This window comes from Onychostruthus taczanowskii, unplaced genomic scaffold (genome assembly GCF_017590055.1).
Source record: "Onychostruthus taczanowskii isolate IOZ18803 unplaced genomic scaffold, ASM1759005v1 scaffold52, whole genome shotgun sequence".
NCBI classification, from domain to species: Eukaryota; Metazoa; Chordata; class Aves; order Passeriformes; family Passeridae; genus Onychostruthus; species Onychostruthus taczanowskii.
This window is the reverse complement of record NW_024502791.1, coordinates 7,682,993-7,703,085: the sequence shown is the minus strand read 5'-3', so window position 1 is coordinate 7,703,085 and position 20,093 is coordinate 7,682,993. Positions and strand designations below refer to the sequence as shown.

Here is a 20,093-nt window from a genome sequence, read left to right as displayed (position 1 = left end):
AGGGTGGTGGTCAGTGGCTTGGTGTCCTGATGAATTTCAGCGGTGTTCCTCAGGGATCAATAATGGGACCAATGCTGTTTGATGTCTTGGTTAATGACATAGAGGGATTGAGTGCACCCTCAATAAACTTGCAGGTGACAGCAAGCTGAATGATGCAGTTTATACACGTGAAAGATGGGATGCCATCCAGAGGGACCTGGACAAAGCTGCAGAAGTGGGCCCCTAGGAAGTTCCACAAGATCAAGTACAAGATGCTGCACCTGGGTCAAGGCAACCCCTGGTGTCTGTACAGGCTGGAGGGTGAAAGGTCAAGAGCAGCTGAGAAGGCCTTGGGGTGCTGGTGGATGAGCATGACCTGGCAATGTGTGTTTGCAGCCCAGAAAGCCAGTTCTCCCCAGGGCTGCATCGGTAGCAGTGTCCCAGCAGGTCCAGGGAGGGGGTTCTGCCCTTCTAGCCTGCTCTGGTGAGACCCCACCTGGAGAGTTCAATGCAGCTCTTAGGAACAAACCTCTAAAGACTGAATTTAATTGTAGCAGACAGGTCTGTAAACCTTGATATTTCTGTGTTTTTAATAGATAATTTTAAACTGTCCTTGCACTGCAGAGCAGGCTTTCCTGCAAATACTGACCAAATCACACTTTCATGTCTAAAGCAATAGAAAGTATTCCAGAAAATGAATAATAGAACCTACATCTCTTTTTTCCAAATAGTGATGGGGAAGAGGGGGTTAACATTTTAAGATTTAAATATTTTCTTGAAAAAGTGGCACTGAGTATCCAGGAAGTTAGCATTATCATGCTTTGACCTCCTCCCATGCTTAGTCTGATTTTTTTGTTGGTGTTTGTTTGGGTGTGTATGCATGTAAGATGTGACTAATTCTATTACATCAAAGAAATCAAAATTAGAAGATCTTAAGACTCAACAAGTTGAAGGAGTCTTTCATAAAAGTGTTAATTATGCATTCATTAAGCTTTGCAAATTGAAACATCAGGAAGTTTCAATTAAAAATAAGACAAATTAGAATAGGCAGTCCTTGCTGTCTCATAACTATCCAGTACCTTCTCTGATGTGAATTCCATTACTGATCAGTTTGCAATCTGTGAACTTGATCCTTTATTGATATAAGCAATTCTTACAGCACTGTTGAAGGTATATTAACAACACACTGAACTCCTTGTAGATCATAATTCTAACAAGGATGTATTTATTCAGTACATTGAACTGATAGATTCTTTTCCAGAGACATTCTCCTGTCCTCAGCAATAGAAGCTCTGTGTCAGGGTGATGCAATGAAAATTTCAGCACTGCTGCACGTGCCATAGCTGTTTTCAGGAGTTTAGTCATGTGCTGCTCATCAGTTAGCATAGTGAATTCAGTGAACAATCGCAGAAGGCTGCTTGAGAGTAAGGAGTATCTTATCTTCAAAATCAGGTGCTCTTTCTGAATGCTCCTATTAATCTGCATTTTAATAGAAAAAGTTCACTGGATGTGGCAGGATGTTGAAAAGATCAATGTTAATGTTTGGATCTTGAGATTGTGAGGAGAAAATTCCATTTTTACTCTGTTGTCTGAGATGATATGTAATGTTGCAGTGCTACTACCCTTTCCTAGAATTTTCACTACCTGTGAGATGGTCTTAGAGTGCCAGAGAGTATTAGGTGAAAAGAATACGAATGTCCCCAGGAGGCATGCTGTTGTGTTTGGTTTTAGATTCTCATTTCTTTGTGGTCTTCTCTGTGTCATGTACAGATGTTGGGGCACATTGCTGGTATGTGTTTTAGGGCTTTTATTCATTTTTAAGGGAGCAGCTATATTTCTTGTTGCCAAGCTGTCTAGCAACGGTAGTAGTTCTGGTGATGGATATCAAGATACAATAAAAGTGTGTATATTAAATTTTATAAAGACTGAAAATTTGATATTAAAAGGCAAAAAAATCTGAGAAGACCTATTGTTCACAATTCTTTGAGAATTCTAACTATGTTTGATTAACAGATGGATTGATTAAAGTGAAAATGTTGAACTTTTTGCACTAAGCAATACAACATGAAAGTGACTACTCAGCAAGTAACAATGGTGACATAATAAATATGAATTTTGAATTAAATTGTTAAATTACTTCAAGGATGATAGGTTGAATGAAACTTCATGAAACAAGTCTTATTATTAATGTTAATAATTATACTGTGTGACAGTTAATCACTGAATGAAATATATGTAAATTTTGTATTCTATTATGCTCTCAATCTGTTCCAATAATGAACAACTGCTCTTTCAAAAAGTAAAATCTTTGAATTAATATTATTTCATGCACAACTGAAGCTTTCTAAAGAACTCCTTACAACATAGTCTTTTAAGGTACCAGTATCCTGTACCTGGTTAAGAAATTAACAATAAACTTTAGTGTTTTTTTACTGCATCTCCTTCAAGTCTTTGAACATATGTTTTCTTCTGGTGCATTTCTATTTGCTTTCTTAACTGTGGACTTTTAGAAAAACCTATTAAAATTGTATTAATCTAAAGAATAACAGTAGCTGAAATAGATTTAAGTGAAGTAACTGAATTTACTTTTGTATATTGTTTAGAATATTTTTTAAGTCTTATTTTAAATGTAAATGAGCTGTAAATGATTGGGTGGATGTTGGGTTTTTATTTGCCTTTTTTTTCATTTAGTAGTTGATATTACATTTTCACTGCTGCTTGATTTTGTTTGTAGAGCCAGAATGAAGACTGGGGAGGTTTGTCTGAGGATATCTTATGATTAAGAGCAATCTAAGGCATTAGCCCTTTTGACCCCATCTAAATGATTGGTAACTACCAAGTTTACCATTTTGGTGGCATGGATTAAATGGGTGCTATGCAAAGAGTGCTGCACGTGTAATTAAGTCCTTGCAAGGGTAAACAGAAAATGGGTGATGGGCTTAACTTTCTGCAACACTTGCATGATGGTCTTTGAAGAGTGCTTTGAGTGTTTCCTTTTATTTTCCTTTTATGTACTAACCGCATCAACTTGAAATCTCTGACTTCTACTGGCTTTCTTTGGTGTTGATAATTAAGTGGGATAATGCAAGTTAGAGAAATGGATACCAAAGCTAATAACTAAACAGATGTTTGGCTTTGTTTACTTACAATCAGCCCATATAAACATGTATTTATTGGAAAATGAGCTGTTTACATTTGCTATGCAAAGAAAATGGGCCCTAAAAAGACTGGGTGCTGCTGCAATTGACTGTATCAAAATGCCGGATGCTGCATGACAGAACAAAGCTTATTTGCATATCTAGTGCATTGCAACATATTTTTGTCCAAAGCATAAGTGGATTACGTTGTGGCAGTCCTACTAATAAAGGTAAGATTTTAATTTGCATAAAGCAAGTTTAAAACATACATGAAAATGATTTGCTGGAGAAAACTTAATTAGTCTGTTGCTTACTTGATATAATGATAAACAAGTAGTTCAGTAAACAGATTGACTTTTGTAATGTGAAACTGTGGTAGTAGATCTAGTTTCATATGCAGCTTTATGAATATCAGGATTTAGTTTCCAGATAAAAGAAAATAATTGTGGTAGGCAAAAAGTATTTGTAACATATTCAAAACCAAATTCACAGTTGTTGTATGGGTGTTTTTACCGTTTAAGAGTTTCCTAGTATATGTTACAACCACTGATTTTTGTTGGGAAGAGGAGTAATCTGCTTGCATATTAGACCCAAAGAATTAGAGCAGCCAACAAGTAATTTGTTGAAAACAATTTCTTTAGGAGCTGGGACATATTCTAAAACAACTGTAGGAAAAACATAACTGCTCAAGCTTGGCACTTTCCACATTTTTCCCCCCAAATTTATTGCTTTTTCTATGCTCTTCATGATAACATGTTCATGTACAAAGAGTGTGATTCTCATGGTAAGGTTAGACTTGAAACTATGCCTGTAAAACTTTCCTTGTGATTAGAACTTAAAAAAGCTACCTATGTTGTTTGGCACTGTGCTATGAACAGAATTTAGGAGTCCTAATCTTTTTTTTTGTGTCTCAGATGTCTACAAAATTCTGGCACATACAAACTCAGGCTTAGATAGTTGTGTGACTCCAGTTTACTTGCCTACAGTATGCCCCTGGGTGAATTCTATGTGTGGGCATAGTTTTGGTTGAAGAAATGTGCTTTGTCCCCATTAAATTAAACACAGTTCTATTATCTGATGCCCATGGAATGCTACTTCTTGGCCTGTACTGTTCCCTGGAAGGAGTGAAGGAATAGTTGCTGTGTTCAGACCCTAATTTACAAGGTTGTTGTGGTTCCTCAGAATATGGAGAAATAGAAATTACATCTGCTGGGCTGAGTGGAGAGGGACAGATAGATGATTGCACATAATTAGAGATGGGGAATAGTTAGCCTGCAGTAAGGAGCTGCAGGTTGTATGTATGAATGAAGATCATCTGGGTTAAAGAAAGATCTCCTGAGGTAAAGGAGGTTACCTTAGGGCAAGGGGAGGAGTTTGAGTCATAGCTTTGGTGTTTGGATTAACCTGATGTTTAACTAATTGGTTATACAACTTTAAGTTACTTTAATCCTTGTTACGCTGAGGCATAACCAAGCCTAGAATGAGTGTAGTACTTGCTTTTTTTGTTGGCTGTTTTAGATTTTCTTGTAAACTAAGGTGTTGAGTACTAGATGTTCTGTGTGGCAGTTGTAATAAGCAACATATTCAGAAGAAGTCAGTTTCATGGAGAACGTGGTGAAATATATGGTGAGCTTTGCACAATGTTGAAAAACCACGTAAGGTCTTGATATATGTTCAAATTGTTCTGTGTAGAAATTCTGCTTTCTACTGAGAGCATTTTCCAGTGGTAAAGTCATGGTCTTGAGTCAGGATGGAGGTTGCTCATCACCCTAACTTGTGCTGACAGTGACTCTTGTTGAGAAAGCTGGATCCATTCTTACTGCCACGTTTGTGTTGATCTGCTTGCCCTGTGGTTCTGGGGCTCCTAGCTTCTTAGCCAAAACTTCAGCTCGTGCAGAAGGAGCCTAAGGGAAGTGCCAGGAGGAAAAACCAGTGGCATTGAAAAGGGAAGTAAAAAGCAGCTGCTTTTGGCAAGCCAGGACTTTTGCTAAAGTTGATAGTACAGCTTAAATTACATCCTATTTTTAAAAAAATCACAATGTCTAATGCTTTAAAAAGCCAATGTTCCACACATCTTGTCCTGACTCAGTGTCTTCTGTGAACCCCCAAGTCAGCCTGCATAGGTAGGGTCTAATTTACTTGTCATATGCTGCACCCCTGCTGTTGGCCTTAGTCATAGGATTATTAGCAAGGAGAGCTTCAGCAGCAGTATTGACTTTCAGAGTTTGCAGCTGTCCTTTCTCTCCCTCTTTCATTTGTGCCAGAAAAGCTATTTGTACAGCCATTCTAGAACTGGATTTCAGATCCATTTAAACTGATCCAATTCAAATTGCTTATTTTTAAAAACATATGGTCAGCAGCTTTTCTTTTCTATGTTTACAACTTGTGCCTGCAAACATTTGTCCAGACAATTGTAAGAACACAAAGTGCTGCAGTACCAGGAAGGAAGGGGATGCTCAAATGCCATTGCCATGGAAGCTGAATAGTATTGGACGTGACATGGCTTGTTGCAGCAGTATATTCTGGTCAGCTCTTCAAAGATAACAGCCCTGCAGTTTAAGAAATGCTTCCTTAAGCAAAGGAGAATAAACGATGGAAACCTGTATCTGCAGTGCTGAAAGAAAGCATTAATGAATCCTTACGTGCCTGGTTTGGCAGTTTGCCAAACATACAGACACTGTCGGATTATCTGATGGAAAACTCAATGATTTTTAATAATTTTGGCTCAAACTTCACAACACAAAGTGTTCAGCTGTAATATGTGCTTAAAGCATTTCTGTTTTTGTGGTGGCAAAGTGGAGCCTCTGATAGATTCTTAGAACCATCCTTACTGCTGAAGGCTGGGCTCTCGGTTGTTCCTGGCTCGCTGCATAGCAACTGATTGGCACATGTGGAGGAGAGCCTCCCAGAGCGATTATCACCTCTGAGCTGGCAGATCAGAGCAGCAGATAAGAGGCAGGAAGCGCCTACTATTATCCGGTTATAGTGCACAAAGCTCCAGCTGATCTTTGTAGTGCTTTTGGGAGAGGCCGGCAGGCCACTGCTGTCATTGCCTTCTGCTCTGCTGTGTTGAGGTGATGTTTTAGAGCTGAAGTCCATGCGTATGCTTGGATGTTTTGCTGAATAACATTTGCAGGACAATTTGCTGTTTCATATTCTAGTTGAATTCTGTTGGCCGGTTTGCATCGATCTTGAGGATTTTTTGTTTTCTCTGTATAGAAAGCTGCAGACAAGATCTTGACTAGGAGTTGATACTGATGAAGCATTCTTCTTTTTATTTGTTTGCTTGTGTTTTTTTTTGTTTTAGTTTTTTGTTCTTTTTTTGTAAGAGCATTATAGTTAATACTTGTCTTTGAAGATGTTCGTAAGTGTTTCTAGGTTCTCTGAGATAACACTTGGCTCTTCTTTGAAAGTAAAAATAGAATTTTGTAACAAAAATACCCTAGAGGGAAATACCAAGGCCAGACTAGATGGGCCCTGAGCAACCTGGCCTCTTGGAAGGTATCTCTACCTATGGCTCAAGGGTTGGAACCAAATGATCTAAAGTACCACTTCCAACCGAAACCCATCTTTCTAATAGAAGTTTCTGAACAGTTAGCTAACCAAAGATTGGGAAACATGTACTCTCGTGTTTTGAAATCCTTGAAAAGGCAAGTGAGCAGCAGCAATTTCCTAAAGCAGCTGTTCATTAGAAATATTGCCTAATAATGATTCAGAAATAGAGTGTAAAAGTAATTGCTTTTGAAGCATTGCTAAGGAAGTGCTTGTTAAATGTGAATTTCTTCCTACTGCAAAAACTTCATGTTTCTAAACATAAACCCTCATCCTCTACTCTTGATTTCTGCATTTCCACTGCTTCTCTAGAATTCTTCCCAAACTCCCATGCACTCCATGGACCATCATACTGTATGTTGTTTGAGCTAGGGTTTTGTAAGGTGTTGAGTGAAGAAAAAAGCCAAGTCTTTATCAAATGGTGGGCTTGTAATTTTTGTGTGCAGTTTAACATGGCTTGCCTTCACAGGCTTTGTGCTGGGTTTGATGGGAAAGAAGTTAAAATAATAACCTGAGCAAACTTTCCCTGAAAAAGAAGTCGTGTGAAGTATTGATGAAGTCTGTGTCACTGCCAGGAGATGTCATCAGTAAAATGGCAGTCCTGCAACATGCTGAACTTGAGACAGTTTGGTATAGACATAAAGAATTTCTTTTCTCTTTCTCGCCTGAGGAAATAGCACAGTTTTCTTGTCCACTACAGACATAAAATACCTTAAATTGCAGCAAGTAAATAATTCAAGGTAGACATTAGGCAAATTTTCCAGTGGAGATGATAATGTAGCATTTAAGTAGATTGCCTGAGGCACAATAAAAAGGCATCACTCTATGCCTTTAATAGATGAAATATCTCTCAGGAAAGTTATAGGTATACTGTTTGGGGAACTCAGTTAAATGAAGTCCCTTCTAAATTTTGGTATGATTTTTAATTAGTTTGGGTCATGACAGAGTTGGCTGAGAAAATGTCATTTGGGTTGGACTAGCTAAATAGGTTTGTTTACTCAGATCAACTCTACCATTTTTCTAATTTAAAAAATCTCCAATGACTCAGAATGACAATTTGAGAGTATTATTAGCTTTTTAAAATGAGTTGTAAACACAGATGTCATTCTGAAAAAGATAAATTCTAGTAACTTTTAAAATACTGCAATTCCACAATGTGCAGCTTATGTTGTAGAGCTATTACTTTTCTGGCAGTACTAGGATCTAAGACCTGTGTTAAAGTCAGATAAATGGTTTACATCCAAAGTTTTATGTGATGATTTTTCAGAGGTGGTATTTCATGTTAGTTTGTCTTTGTATTGTGCTGTAAGGATACCATTGCCTCTTCACTAGCTTCTGGATCAACTAATTTATAAACTCTTTAGATCTAGATTGTTACCTTAAACAGCATCTGAGCCTGTGAAAACATGTCCTTGAGGTCTGCACATTGCCACCAAAGGAAAGCAAGGTCGTGTAGATGTTGATTGTGGAATTTGACAACTGTCCCTTCCCCATACTCGCTTTTCTGGTATTCAGACCAGCAGACCAACTGCTCTGGAGACAGTGTAATGGGGGCCACAAAAAAGGTCACTCATAGTTGAAACTTGTGAGGTTCGGTAGTTCTGTGATGGCAAATAATTTGTCAAAACTTCATTTTCCTTTTGGTTGCTTGTCAGGCTGCCCACAGTGCCAGGCCCTCTGTGTGGGATGGTCCTGGGTGTCCTTGGTCCAGTTTTCCTTCTCAATATTGCTGTGTTATAATTTTTTATATCCATTACTGTTGTCTTCCATTTAATCCTTTAGGTTCACTACTACAAGGTCAGTTTATCGCTAGTCTAGTTGCAGGTGATGTTTACACATTCTGTAAGCTAAAAAGGAGTGAAATAAGCACTTTGTTCCTGTTGTTGTCTGACAGTCCGTCTTGCTTTATCAGTAAACCGTAAGTTTCTGTGAAGATGAGGCATTAATCCCACAACAGTAATGTGAGTCAGTCATCTAATTTTGTGTACCATGATTTTAATATCAAAGACAACAAATTCCTCAAGGTATAAACCATTGAAAATACGAACAGGCTGGGGAATACTCCAGGACTGTGTGGGACTCTGCAGGTAGGGAAAGTACATGAAATGAGCATTTCCATGGCCTTATTTGTTGATGTTTACAGTTGTGTAAAATGGGACATGGTCAGTGTTTTCAGGCCAAAGAGGATGCTTAAGAACATATACACACATAATCCTTGAATACAACAGTGGGCTGCAGTCAGCTTTGTAAGGAAGAGAATGAGCTGCTCTCATTCTTCTTTCTGTCCAGAAAACAAATGTAAAATTAAGGAGAAATCTGTTAGGAGATTTGACAGGCATTTCAGTGAAGACACCAACTTAGATGGCTCCACATTTCATTTGGTGAACACTGGAACACATGAGGTTTTTTCAAGGAAGAGGGGAATCATGTATGTATATATAACCCAGATAAAAATTGGGCATTTTAGATTAATATTACAGTATGCCTGCTCTTCAGTTGTCTTCATGAACAGTCACCATTGTGACAGTAAAACAGAAGTTTTCCCTAGGGACTTTTCTGGGAATATTTGTCTGTGGGAATTCTAGAGCTAGTACTTTCTTCTTTTGAGACTAAACTCCTACTCCCTAATAACATACACTATTACTATGCAATGCCTTTTCCAGTTAGGAATGTGCCTCTGCATTTTGTTTTTAATGTAGACTGATGCTTTTTACTTAGGCCATGAGAGAGGTGTTAAGTGTTGAAATTCAGGTTTGCAATTCTTTATTATATACCAAATTCTTTTGAATCTAAAAATTATAGCATGAATCATATATCTTATTTGTAACTGTCACAGAGTTATATAGGTGCTATTATTTTGTGAACTACAGGATTTGTAGTTAGCTTGGTCAGGATAATTTAAACTACTGTGACATGATCTTCAGATTACTGATACTGAAAAACAGTATAAAAACTCTATAGCTTCTGGAATATTTTTGTTGTGCCTTTTTTTTTGTAATTTGAGAATAGAATTTAAAAACATGCAAGCTTGGACATGCAAATAAACTGAGATGGCACAGAGGAGACAGTTTTAGAAGTCCATGGGAATTCTCTCGGTTCTGTTTTAAAACTTCTGTCATTCTGGGAATTGGGATCCTGAAATAGATTGAAGATGGTAATTGGTCCAGGATCAAAGACGGAAGCTGACATGCAGAAGGTTGAGTTTTGTGTGTTCTCATCCCAGAAAAAGTTAATTCAGCATATATGGGGCTGATGCTCCTAAATTACTGTTACTCCATTATTAAAATTAAGTGTTGCTTTCTTTCTAGCTCATCTTTCAGCAAATTGAATACTGATGTTCATGCCAATCATACAAGAGTGTTATTGAATTTGGCAGCATAATCCAAAAGCAGTGAAAACTTTGCCTGCTTTGAGAGGTGTATCAGAGGCCTCCATTTTTCTGAACAGACCCTCTTTCAAAGAAAGGACTTCTTGTCACCAGTAATGCCACCGCTGGACTACCCCGGCGTGGTGTGCTCACAGCCATTTTCTGGAGGCCTGGTACCTCTAAACCTGTGTTTTATTAGAGCAGATGTGGTGGCTGGTGTCAGATGCCACTTAGCTCAGTGCCTGTCTCTGACAGAAGCCAACAGTTGGTGCCTGATGCTGAGACAAATAATAGATAGGGTTGCCCATCTCTGGAGCTTCAGACTTTTTTTGGCTAAGAAGAAGCTCTGAGCTTATGTAATAAAGTATTTATGATATGAAGTTTTTCTGTCTATTGTTGGACAAAGCATGCAAGTATGGGGTGGGTAAAACAGTGATTCTCCCCACTACCCTCACCTCCTGAACATCTAGAGTAGTCAAAAATACAATATTGTATTTCTGTATCAAATGTCCTTTTAATGTCAGAGATACAATAGTGAAGTAATATTTTTGTTTTCTTGCATATCTGTCCACCTTTCTGTTATGTATAAGAATATGTACATTTCTTTTGTAGCCACGTCATGAATACTTTAATGTACCAGTGTACTAAATGGCTTCATTCATCATGCATGCAGAGTTTCAGAGGAGATAGACCTGTGACTTACTCATGACAGAACATTATCATCAGCTTGCTGAATCCAGTCATCCTGAATCTAATAGAATGCCACAACCATTCTCTGCTGTTGTACTTTCCTCTTCCCCCTCTGTTTTACAGTGTTGTCTCTTCACATGTCTCATTTCAACAAAACTTGTGCTTGTTGCCATATGGTTTAACTTTTTTATTGTGTGTAAGCTTGAAGTCTTATGCTTAATTCTATAGCATTTTCTAAGCTAAACATCTATATACTGCAATACCTATATTGTAACATTACTCAACCCACATTTATCTTTTAAATAGGTTGTGGTGGTATTTAAAAATATTCTTAAATTAAGTCTGTAGGTGAAGTTAAGACTTACAGAGAAAGTAGTGAAGAAGTATCATGTGAAATGTGTGTACACACAGAAATTCTCTGCAGACCATGCATCTTAAATAAAGGTGCAAATAACCATATCCCTTTCTGAAGACTGGCACAAGTGTGACTACCTTACAAAAAGGAGGGGGGCAGAATTGATTAGGTCAAAGAGAATGATGGGTAAATCTGAAATTAAAACATTTATATTTAAATGTGCAGAACGCTCTTGTGAGTAATTTAACAGTTACTGCCACTGAAAGAGAGAACAGTATCATTTCTTGACAAATGAATAATGGAATCGTAGAGTCATTAAGGTCGGAAAAGACCTCTTAGCCTATTGAGTCCAACCATTAATGGTTAGGGTTGGAAAGATCTAAGTCCATTAACAGTATACTTGCAATATGCCTTCTTAAATATGCATTTCCAGTTTTAAATGCAGGCTGCCTTGTGTGTGGGGGAACTGCCACGAGGGTGAATCTAAGTGCATTCAGTTGAAAAGTGGGCAGAGAGGGCATGTAATGTGTCCTGTTTGTAACTTGAAACCAGTGCTGATTCTGAAAATTGTTTCCATGAATTATCAAGGAGGCAGTTACTGAAACAAACCTCAAACAAGCTAGTTCCCTTTACTATATGTGGTAATGCACTACCTTCTGAATGTTAAACTGACAAAAAAAATTGGGAGATTTAGAGGATTAGACAAAAGATTTGGATTGGATTTGCAGCATTCTGAAATCTTAGAAAACAAGATCATAGGAGTGGTTTTCCATTTCCAAGTTTGCCTTTTTTCTGTAAGCCATTAACAATGTGTTTGGATGTCTGGTTAATGCTGCTTTAGCCTGCATTATTTCATGCCTGTTGGCTTAAAATGCTGTGCATTGAGCTGTAATGAGATGCTGTTTTTCTTGTTATCTGTATACAGCTGCTTGCTTCTAAATGACTAGGTAATGAATTAGCTTTTCTGGCATGTTTGAAATAAAGTATTGCATGCACTTCTGTCTCATGTGAATGACTTTTTTCCTCATCTGTGTTCTGATATTTCAAATTTGTTGTTTGCCTTGGGTGATTCTGAGCTGCAGGTAGTATATAACACTGCAGAATGTTTTACCTAAGAATTGGATAAAATGTTTGACACTTAGTAAGACAAATAATGTGAATTAAACAATTCATTCTATTTGTTTCTTAAAAGTAATAATTAATGAAGTTATTCTTCTAGCAAATGACATTAGCCCTTAGGTGTTCCTTGAGATTTTATTGTTCATGAGGAAGGCACATCTGCCTTAAGATTACTGCTTTACTAATAAAAAAAAAAAAATTAAAATATGTCTGAGTTCTATGGGTGATGTATCTGTGGACAAGTAGCCAATGTCCTTGAAATAGGTTGCTTTTAATGGTTAGCCAAAGACCTTATTTACTTGAAGAAATGTAGTTTAAGTGTATGCCTGCTGAAAATAATCTCAGACTTCGAAATGGCAGTGAAAACAACAATACTAAAGTGCTCTAAAAACAGTGGCAGCACTGCTCTGTATTTCTTCACAGCTATGAAGAACTTTGTTTTCAGGTAACTTTGTAAATATCCTGTTGCACACCTGAGTAATCTTAAGTGCCCACTGCTGTCTAATCAATTTAAAATTAAAAAAATAATTTATTTCAAATATTTTGAAGACCCTGAGCTGCTTGAGAAGTTGTATTCTTGTAGAATGCTCTTGAGTTCTGGTGCCATAGTTAGTTAACAGTATAGGATTTCTTGAGTAAAGTGCCTTACCTTGGTGGATAGGGGAGGTGTGTGTCTTCTAAAATGAAAATAACAAATTAATCTGGGAATATAAAACAAAAAGTTTTATTAGAAATGCTACATGGTCATTTCTTCAGTCAGTGCCTCCTTTTGGGGATTTGTTAAAATACATGTGTCAATCTTTAATCCTGCCATCCTGTCTGGCTTTGTCAAGGTCATTGCAGTTCTAAGAATATTAAAATATTGCATCAGTGAGGGAAAAAAAAACAAGCCAGCACTACGTCTTTAATACATCAAGTATCTTGTTTTCAGATTTAACTTGCCTTTTTATTGCAATTTTTTATTTCCTGCTGGATTTTAGAAGCCATCTCGATATGCCTGTTCCAAGCTCTGACTGATTTTTGAATGAAGTTGACTTAAAGTATCATAGCTTGTTCCTTCACTGCTGAATCACCTTATACATGAGCTGAATGATGATAGTAAACTTGAACATTTTGTGCCACATAGTCAAGGCTGATAGAGACAATATTCTGATGTTATTTGCAAGGTTTGAGGTGTTTAATTTTGTGTTTTACTGACATTATTTTTCTAATAAATATTTGCAAAGCAGTTGAAAAATAATTTGTTGGCTGCCTTAACTGTTATATGCCTTTTTTTTCTGCTGCATGCCATGTCTTGTTTTAGGATGCTAAAGTAAGTTTATCCATCCTCTTCATGTTAAAGCTTTTGTTTTGATATGGACACAGTATCCCCTTTTATTTATCATGGCATTGTTAATAGGTTTTTTTAAAAAAAAGCTCAGTCTAATGTTTCTAGTTTAAACAATTTCTTTTCAGATGCTATGGAAGTAATGAATACAAAACTGATGATAATTTTTTGGAATTTGCTATTAAACAGCTTTCTCTGAATCTAAGGAAAGCTTTCTAAGATTAGAATTAACCTAAAACTTCATGCCTGGTGTGGAATAATAAAATTCCTGTCCTGAAAACTCCTCCCTCTTTGAAAAGGGATCAATCTGACTCCAGACATACCAAGGTTCCATGACCTGCTTTTATTAATGCAACATGGGCTCACTGTATAAAAAAAACAAACAAACCCAAACTCTTTTATAAAGATCTTAAGGGATACTGTATCTTAGTTGCGTCTGTAGTTTCATTCATCCACTTACTTGTTATTCCCGAAGAGATTTTTGAGACCCTTGAAACAATTCACCACAAAATTCACTGACTCCATTGCAAGATCCTTCCCTATCCCTCCCCAGTTCCTATCTCTGTAACTTGCTTTTGATTTGTTCCCTGCTGGTAGATCTAAATTGTTTTATTTTTATTATGCTTAAGGGCAATAAAATCTACCAGCTATTCTTGTGAACCATGGCAATCTAATTAACAGCTCTGTGAAAAGTGCAGCTAATACCATGTTTGCAAACTGCAGTGCTTCCATGTTGTCATGTCTTTTCAGCTTTCTTTTTCAATTCAGCATCTTCCATACTAACTCATGTACAGCACTGCTCAGTAGAAACAGTGTTCATTTACTACTGTCTCAAATTTTCCCTCCGTAGGAAGCAGAGACCCCACGTAGTGTACTTGAAGAAATTGGATTGACATAAATCTTCTCTTCAGCTGATGCCATCTCAGTGTTTCATACTGTAAATGTTCACTGCCTTCATTGTAATGTTTAGCTAATGGTGTAAGATGCTGTTTGTCAGTATTACTGTTTTGCTAAGCTGCTTCATTCAGGCCTACAAGAAAAATACAAAAATACTTTTTTTTTGAAAAGGGAACAAGAAACCTAAGTTCAAAATTTATAAATGAAAGGGAATTAGATTTAAATTGACTCAGTGTTTCCCTTCACTGCAATTATAGGAAAATTGCATTTGACTTCAATAAGTCTGCTGTTTTTTATAAGCAAACTTGACTTCAGGAAACAAATGTATTATTATGACATAAGCATAGCCTACCTAAATGAAAAGAAGCTACATGGACAACTCCAAATATGAAATATTATGGTGTAGAAATTGTGTTTATGCAACCAAAGAATTTGTTCATCTACATTTTAGTCACCACTTGTGATTATTCTGCTTATTTCAGTTGTTGCATAAAGATTGGAAATGTCTGTTTACTACTGAATTTGTCATTATACCAAAGAATCCTGCCAGGATCTGCATATCAAACTGGTAAAAAACCGTTAAGGTGATAACTGCTTTTTTAAGAAAACTGATCAACTCACTAGACCTGAAAGTGTATTTTAGTGTAGCTACCTTGAGCAAAACTGTGCAAGTTACTATACTCCAAAGGGAATGCATGTAGGAGAGAGGAAAAACCAACCCAGACTGAATAAGGAGACTGTTTTTAGGTCTGATATTAGCTTGCTTTGACCATGAGTACAAGAAAATGTGCGCAGCTTTCTGACTGAATAGAGATGCATAATGAAAACGGAATACTTTCAAAGATGGGAAAGAAGAAGCTTTACAAAAGGGACCTTTTATTATTTTCTTTTAAAGTCTACCAATTAATTTGTATTTTTTGGTGTTTTATAGTTATGCTTTATTGGGTGTATAGGTACCTTTAGGACACACTAAGTGTCAAAGTCATTTAACTGCTTTTCTTGATCACTTGAACACCACATCAAACATGTGACACATCCCTTACAATACTCCTGCGTGATGTAGTTCAACCAACTAATTTGCAGTGAGAGCTCTGTTACATTAGATTCGTATAGTATATTCACCACAAATCATGTAAACTGTTATCCAGTAATATTTTGACACTTTGAGCAGACTCTCAGTAATTACAGACTGAGCCTGTTTCACTAGCAGAAATATGTGATCCATGTGTGATTTTGAGGGAGACAGACAGTCGGAGTCTACACCTGGGAGTAGCCAAGTTATGTTGCCTGTCCCCATGGAGGAGGGGTTGTCTCCTCCCTCTCCACTCAGACACCTTCCCCTAGGAGTTTTGGCGTGTTCACCTGAGTGGTGCCATGTTTTCACAAAGCTTAGCTTCAGCAGTGCTGCTGGCAGCAGCACTTGTGTGGCCGGCTGGAGAGTGGGTTCAGCAGTAGCGGCCGAAGGAACAGTGCAGTGGTGCCACGTCCGAGGCTCCTGATCCAGACCCCAGCAGCCAGCCAGGCCCAGGCTGCGTGTGCCACTCCTGGGGCAGTACCAGCGTGGTGCCTGTGAACTCAAGCCCTTAGAACTTGTCTATGGATGCCCATTCCAGGATTTACACAGAGATTCCAGATGACCAGAGACTGTTCATGTCCCAGGGCGTTTCCCCAGTGCACAGTGGGCAGGGGTAGAGGGTAGAGGGGTAGCAAAAGGACCCTGTGTGTGAGATTGTAGTGGTAAAATGGATTTAAGTCAAACCAGAAGCAATTTTATATGTATTAAACATGTTTTTAAAGTTTACACTGTCATTTGTATGTGCTTGGCTGGATTAAGCTTCGTTGTGATTGTGACAAACTGTTTGATCTCTGTCTGTCACATTGGTTTAGTTGTAATAAATGTCCATTTTTACACCATTGCTGTGTTTATATGTAATTAGTGCCTGTATTCACAGAGGAAAGAAGAGGCCACTCAGTGCTTGCTTAAAAAAAGGGAAATTTTATTACAGTGCTTAACCTGTTCTTGAGCACTTCATTAAAAAAATGTTGAGGATACTGCGTCCAAGTTTAGTTATTTACACCCATTTAAATTGTAGAGAAAGCAATAAATTAGCAAGTTTTTGGAAAGCTTCTCACATTAAACATAAAATTTATTTAAGTGGATGTTAAATTGATGGGGTGGTACCACTTCATTTGAAAATTAAACCACATGTTGAGAGAGATTTCTGGATAATACAGACCGAATATTCAGTTCTTTTCATAGAATTCTGAGCAAGTCAATGCAAGGTTTACAATCCTGGTCTCAATCAAAAATATGTCACATGAATCTGTTCTCCACCTTTCTAAAAGAACTGAACTGCTTGATATTATCAGCAAAAGCATGGGGAAAAATTAACATCTTCGAGCATTTCTGAGAATAATTTGAAATGAAATTCCGGTTTTTTAATTTCCTGTCTTGTGTGGAAGGGTTGGGGAGAGCTAAAGAATAAGTAGGAATTTCTGGATTGTTCAGGCAAGTTGATTGTTGTCTTGAGTGTCTTCAACTTCACTGACTTAAGTCTTTAACTCGAAGAGGCCTTCCTAAACATCTGCTGTTCTTTCGGGGTAAGGCCACAGGGATGGTCACCCTGTGGCTGCCTCTGTCAAGTTCCCACGTGCCATGGGTTACGGCTGTCCAGCTTGCGTTGCAGTCTGTCCCACAGCTCGACAAAGTGTCACCTGTCCATGTCACATCAGTTTTGGTTTTCAGCCACAGATACTCAATTCACCCGCTACATCAGTGCTGAGCAGCAGTGTATGTGGAAGAACTGGGGTTCATTGCAATTACAAGCTTACAGTGAAAGCAAAATGAGCTGCATTCTTTGGATGATATAAGAAAGTAAATTAAGCTTTTAGGTTATTAACTATCATAAACTTCCATCTTTCATGTTTTGTAAGAAGTGCTGATCCAGGACAGGAAGCAATAGCATCTTTTAGCAGGCTCTTGCATGTCTTTAGAAAAAAACCAAGTTATTTAGCGCACAGGAATGTCACTGGTAAACCGGAGGGCAGTTTCCAATACACTGAACGTGCTAATGCAAAACTGGATGCAAAACGGCCATGCTGCCATCACAGGGCATAAATGTGGGAGAGGAGTCACTTGGGATGCATTTTGGACAATGTGCCCTGTACACAAGGGCTGGGGCCAGAGAGGGACGGCCTTGTTGGGTGTCCTGTCACAAGAAATGCCTTGCATTCAACACACAGACACAATGCCACTCCTCCTCAACCCCTGACAGGGGTTTGCTTCTCTGGACAGGCAGACGGCATGAAATCCCACAGAAGTGGCCACCAGCGACAGCTGGAGGGAAGACACTCTGCTGCAAGGGGCCAAGGCCAGTTCCCTGATGCCTTTATTCTGCTGGGCAGCAACAGTGCCCATGCCTGCAGGGGTTCCCCTGGTGCTGCTGAACAAGGCAGTGCTGCTGCCTGGCTGGGCTGTTCCTCCTGCACTGAAGGGCAGGGGCAGCACCTGCTCCCCATCCTGACTGAAGCAGGGCGTCTGGCAGGCCCTGGCACTGCCATCCTGAACATCTGGGTACATGCCAGAATTACTCCAAAGCACCACCGTGATCCCTGCAGAATTCACAACTGAAAAAAAGTATTTTGAAATACTGCTACTTTTAAATTGTTGTTGAAAACAAAATAAAACTTGGCCCATATTAATTCACTTTATAAGGTCCTTTTCTGTGGAATATGCAGAATAACACACAGTGGGAATAGGCTGTTCCTTACAAATTTAAATCCTTTCCATGTTCTTCTGAGGCTTTTTCCCTTTGGGAAAGAAAATAATTAAGCTTAACATTAAAAAAGTTAGTTCTTCTAGTCTGTTTGTCTCTCCAGAATAAAATAGCTCACTCAGATAATAATAAGGAAACACAAAACCATGCATATAACACTACTTAAGATTATGAAGCAGAGAAACGATACTGAAAAATACAAACTCCAAGGTCAGAAAACTGGTGGAATCCTAGGTTTCATGCTAACAAATGCAAGCTAAATGTCAGATCTACAGCACTCAAATTCTGTGTAATAAACAGTGTGTGAAAGTGCAGGGCAATCACAGCTACCAGTCCTACACTGTACAGGTACAGCCAGCATGTTTGGGTCCAGACCTCAAGAAAACAAGCTGAAGCTTCAGCCATTGTAGTAGTAGAAATAAAGTATATTTAAATTTTTACATGCATTTCTGAGCACGTTTGGTTTGTTTGGTTGGTTTTTTGTTTTTTGTTTTTTTTTTTTAATACAGCCACTCAGCTTCCCAAATCCTGTTGCAAAACTGTGGGGACAAGGAACCTAATCACTTGTGGAATTCTCACATGGTTGTTAGTGGGCACTTAGTTTCTAATCCCATAATCCCATGGAGGCCTGGTTTGCTTATTTCACCTGACTGGTCACAGGTTCCCACCACCCATTCCACATTTCTTTGAGCTGGACAGCTGATTTTGCTGGGATAATGCCCCTTGACATCTGCCCTCGTGACACGGGGTGCAGAGTGTCTGCACGGGCACAAGCCAGCTCTCCCACCAGAGCTGTGGGAAGCAGGGCAGCCCAGGGAATGGAGGATGTAACCAACCTGCTAGTGGCCAACTGCACCAGAGTTTGCCACATGTAGTGCAAGTAACCCAGCGAGACAACTGAGCATCTATAAAAAAAATAGAAACCTCAGGGAAAATTTGTTTCTAAGGTGAGGTGAGAAAAAGGTACATTGTAAGAAACTGGCAGTAACAAATTTCTCAAATGGAATTAAAAACTTTGTGCTGTCTATCCTTTGAAATATGCGTTTTAAAAAAGTTATTATTTCAAAAATTATGCTAATTAATTACAATTCCTACATCTGTTAATAACTACAACATTTAATCAAATTAACTAAGCTACAGCTCTGCCTACAGTTATGACAATATGTCAAGAAAGTTGGGTTTGAACTGAACATCACTTTTGTTGTATTACTCCATATTGGACAAGTTACACATGAAGAAAGTAGGAAAAATGTATAATCAGCATGCTAGGTGCACTATGCATTTAGAAAAGCAAAAATATACATATATATCATATCCAGAAGCAATGTTCACTTGATCTTAACTATCCCGGAGAAAAACATTCTTGCTGTGAGGAATGCTGTTGGTAAAGTTCAGATACCTAGATTGTCTAAGGGAGTTTATGTTACATTGCTGGGAGTTGTAATGAATTCTTATTTGGGAGCACTTCATGCCTGCTTTAGGCTTCTAACTCATGGGGTCTGGTTCTCTGAAGGCAGGAGCCCAGTTCTTTGGAGAGGCTAAAGACAGGGAGGCATCTCTACAGACCGGTAGGGCACTGCACCTTCGCTGCTACAAGCTCCTTCTAGGTGTCTGAGGACATGAGGTGCCCAAGTTAAAACCTGAAGATAAACCATGTGAAATACAGTACATCTAAAACATAAATCTTTTAAATAAAAGTGAAAAAATATTGGTAAGGATTTATCTAACTGTAGGTACTTCGCTAATGTAGCTGTCATTTCAAGGAGGTTTTGTCCCAATAATTTCATTTTTATGTACCCTACTCTTCACCTTGGTAGGAAAGCAAGGCAGTAGGGTGTCTTAAAACTATTTGTAAAATAAACCTAAAAAGGCTCTAAGTCAAGTCCTCCTCTCC

General features: G+C 38.2%; 1 protein-coding gene across 4 annotated transcripts in view; it reads left to right on the top strand.

Moving 5' to 3' along the window:
* The window catches only part of AP1S2 (adaptor related protein complex 1 subunit sigma 2), a 31,090-nt gene extending 14,751 nt beyond the window's left edge, over positions 1-16,339 (top strand). The window contains exons 5-6 of one of the 4 annotated variants that reach the window (XM_041416501.1): positions 2,714-2,807; positions 14,377-14,509. In XM_041416501.1, the coding sequence (XP_041272435.1) occupies positions 2,714-2,758 (45 nt within the window). In that variant the 3' untranslated portion in view covers positions 2,759-2,807; positions 14,377-14,509. Of the gene's footprint in view, positions 1-2,713; positions 2,808-10,647; positions 12,076-14,376 lie in introns of those variants that run through there. The other 3 variants (XM_041416502.1, XM_041416500.1, XM_041416503.1) reach the window with 3 other exon arrangements.
* The last annotated feature ends 3,754 nt before the right edge of the window (positions 16,340-20,093 follow it).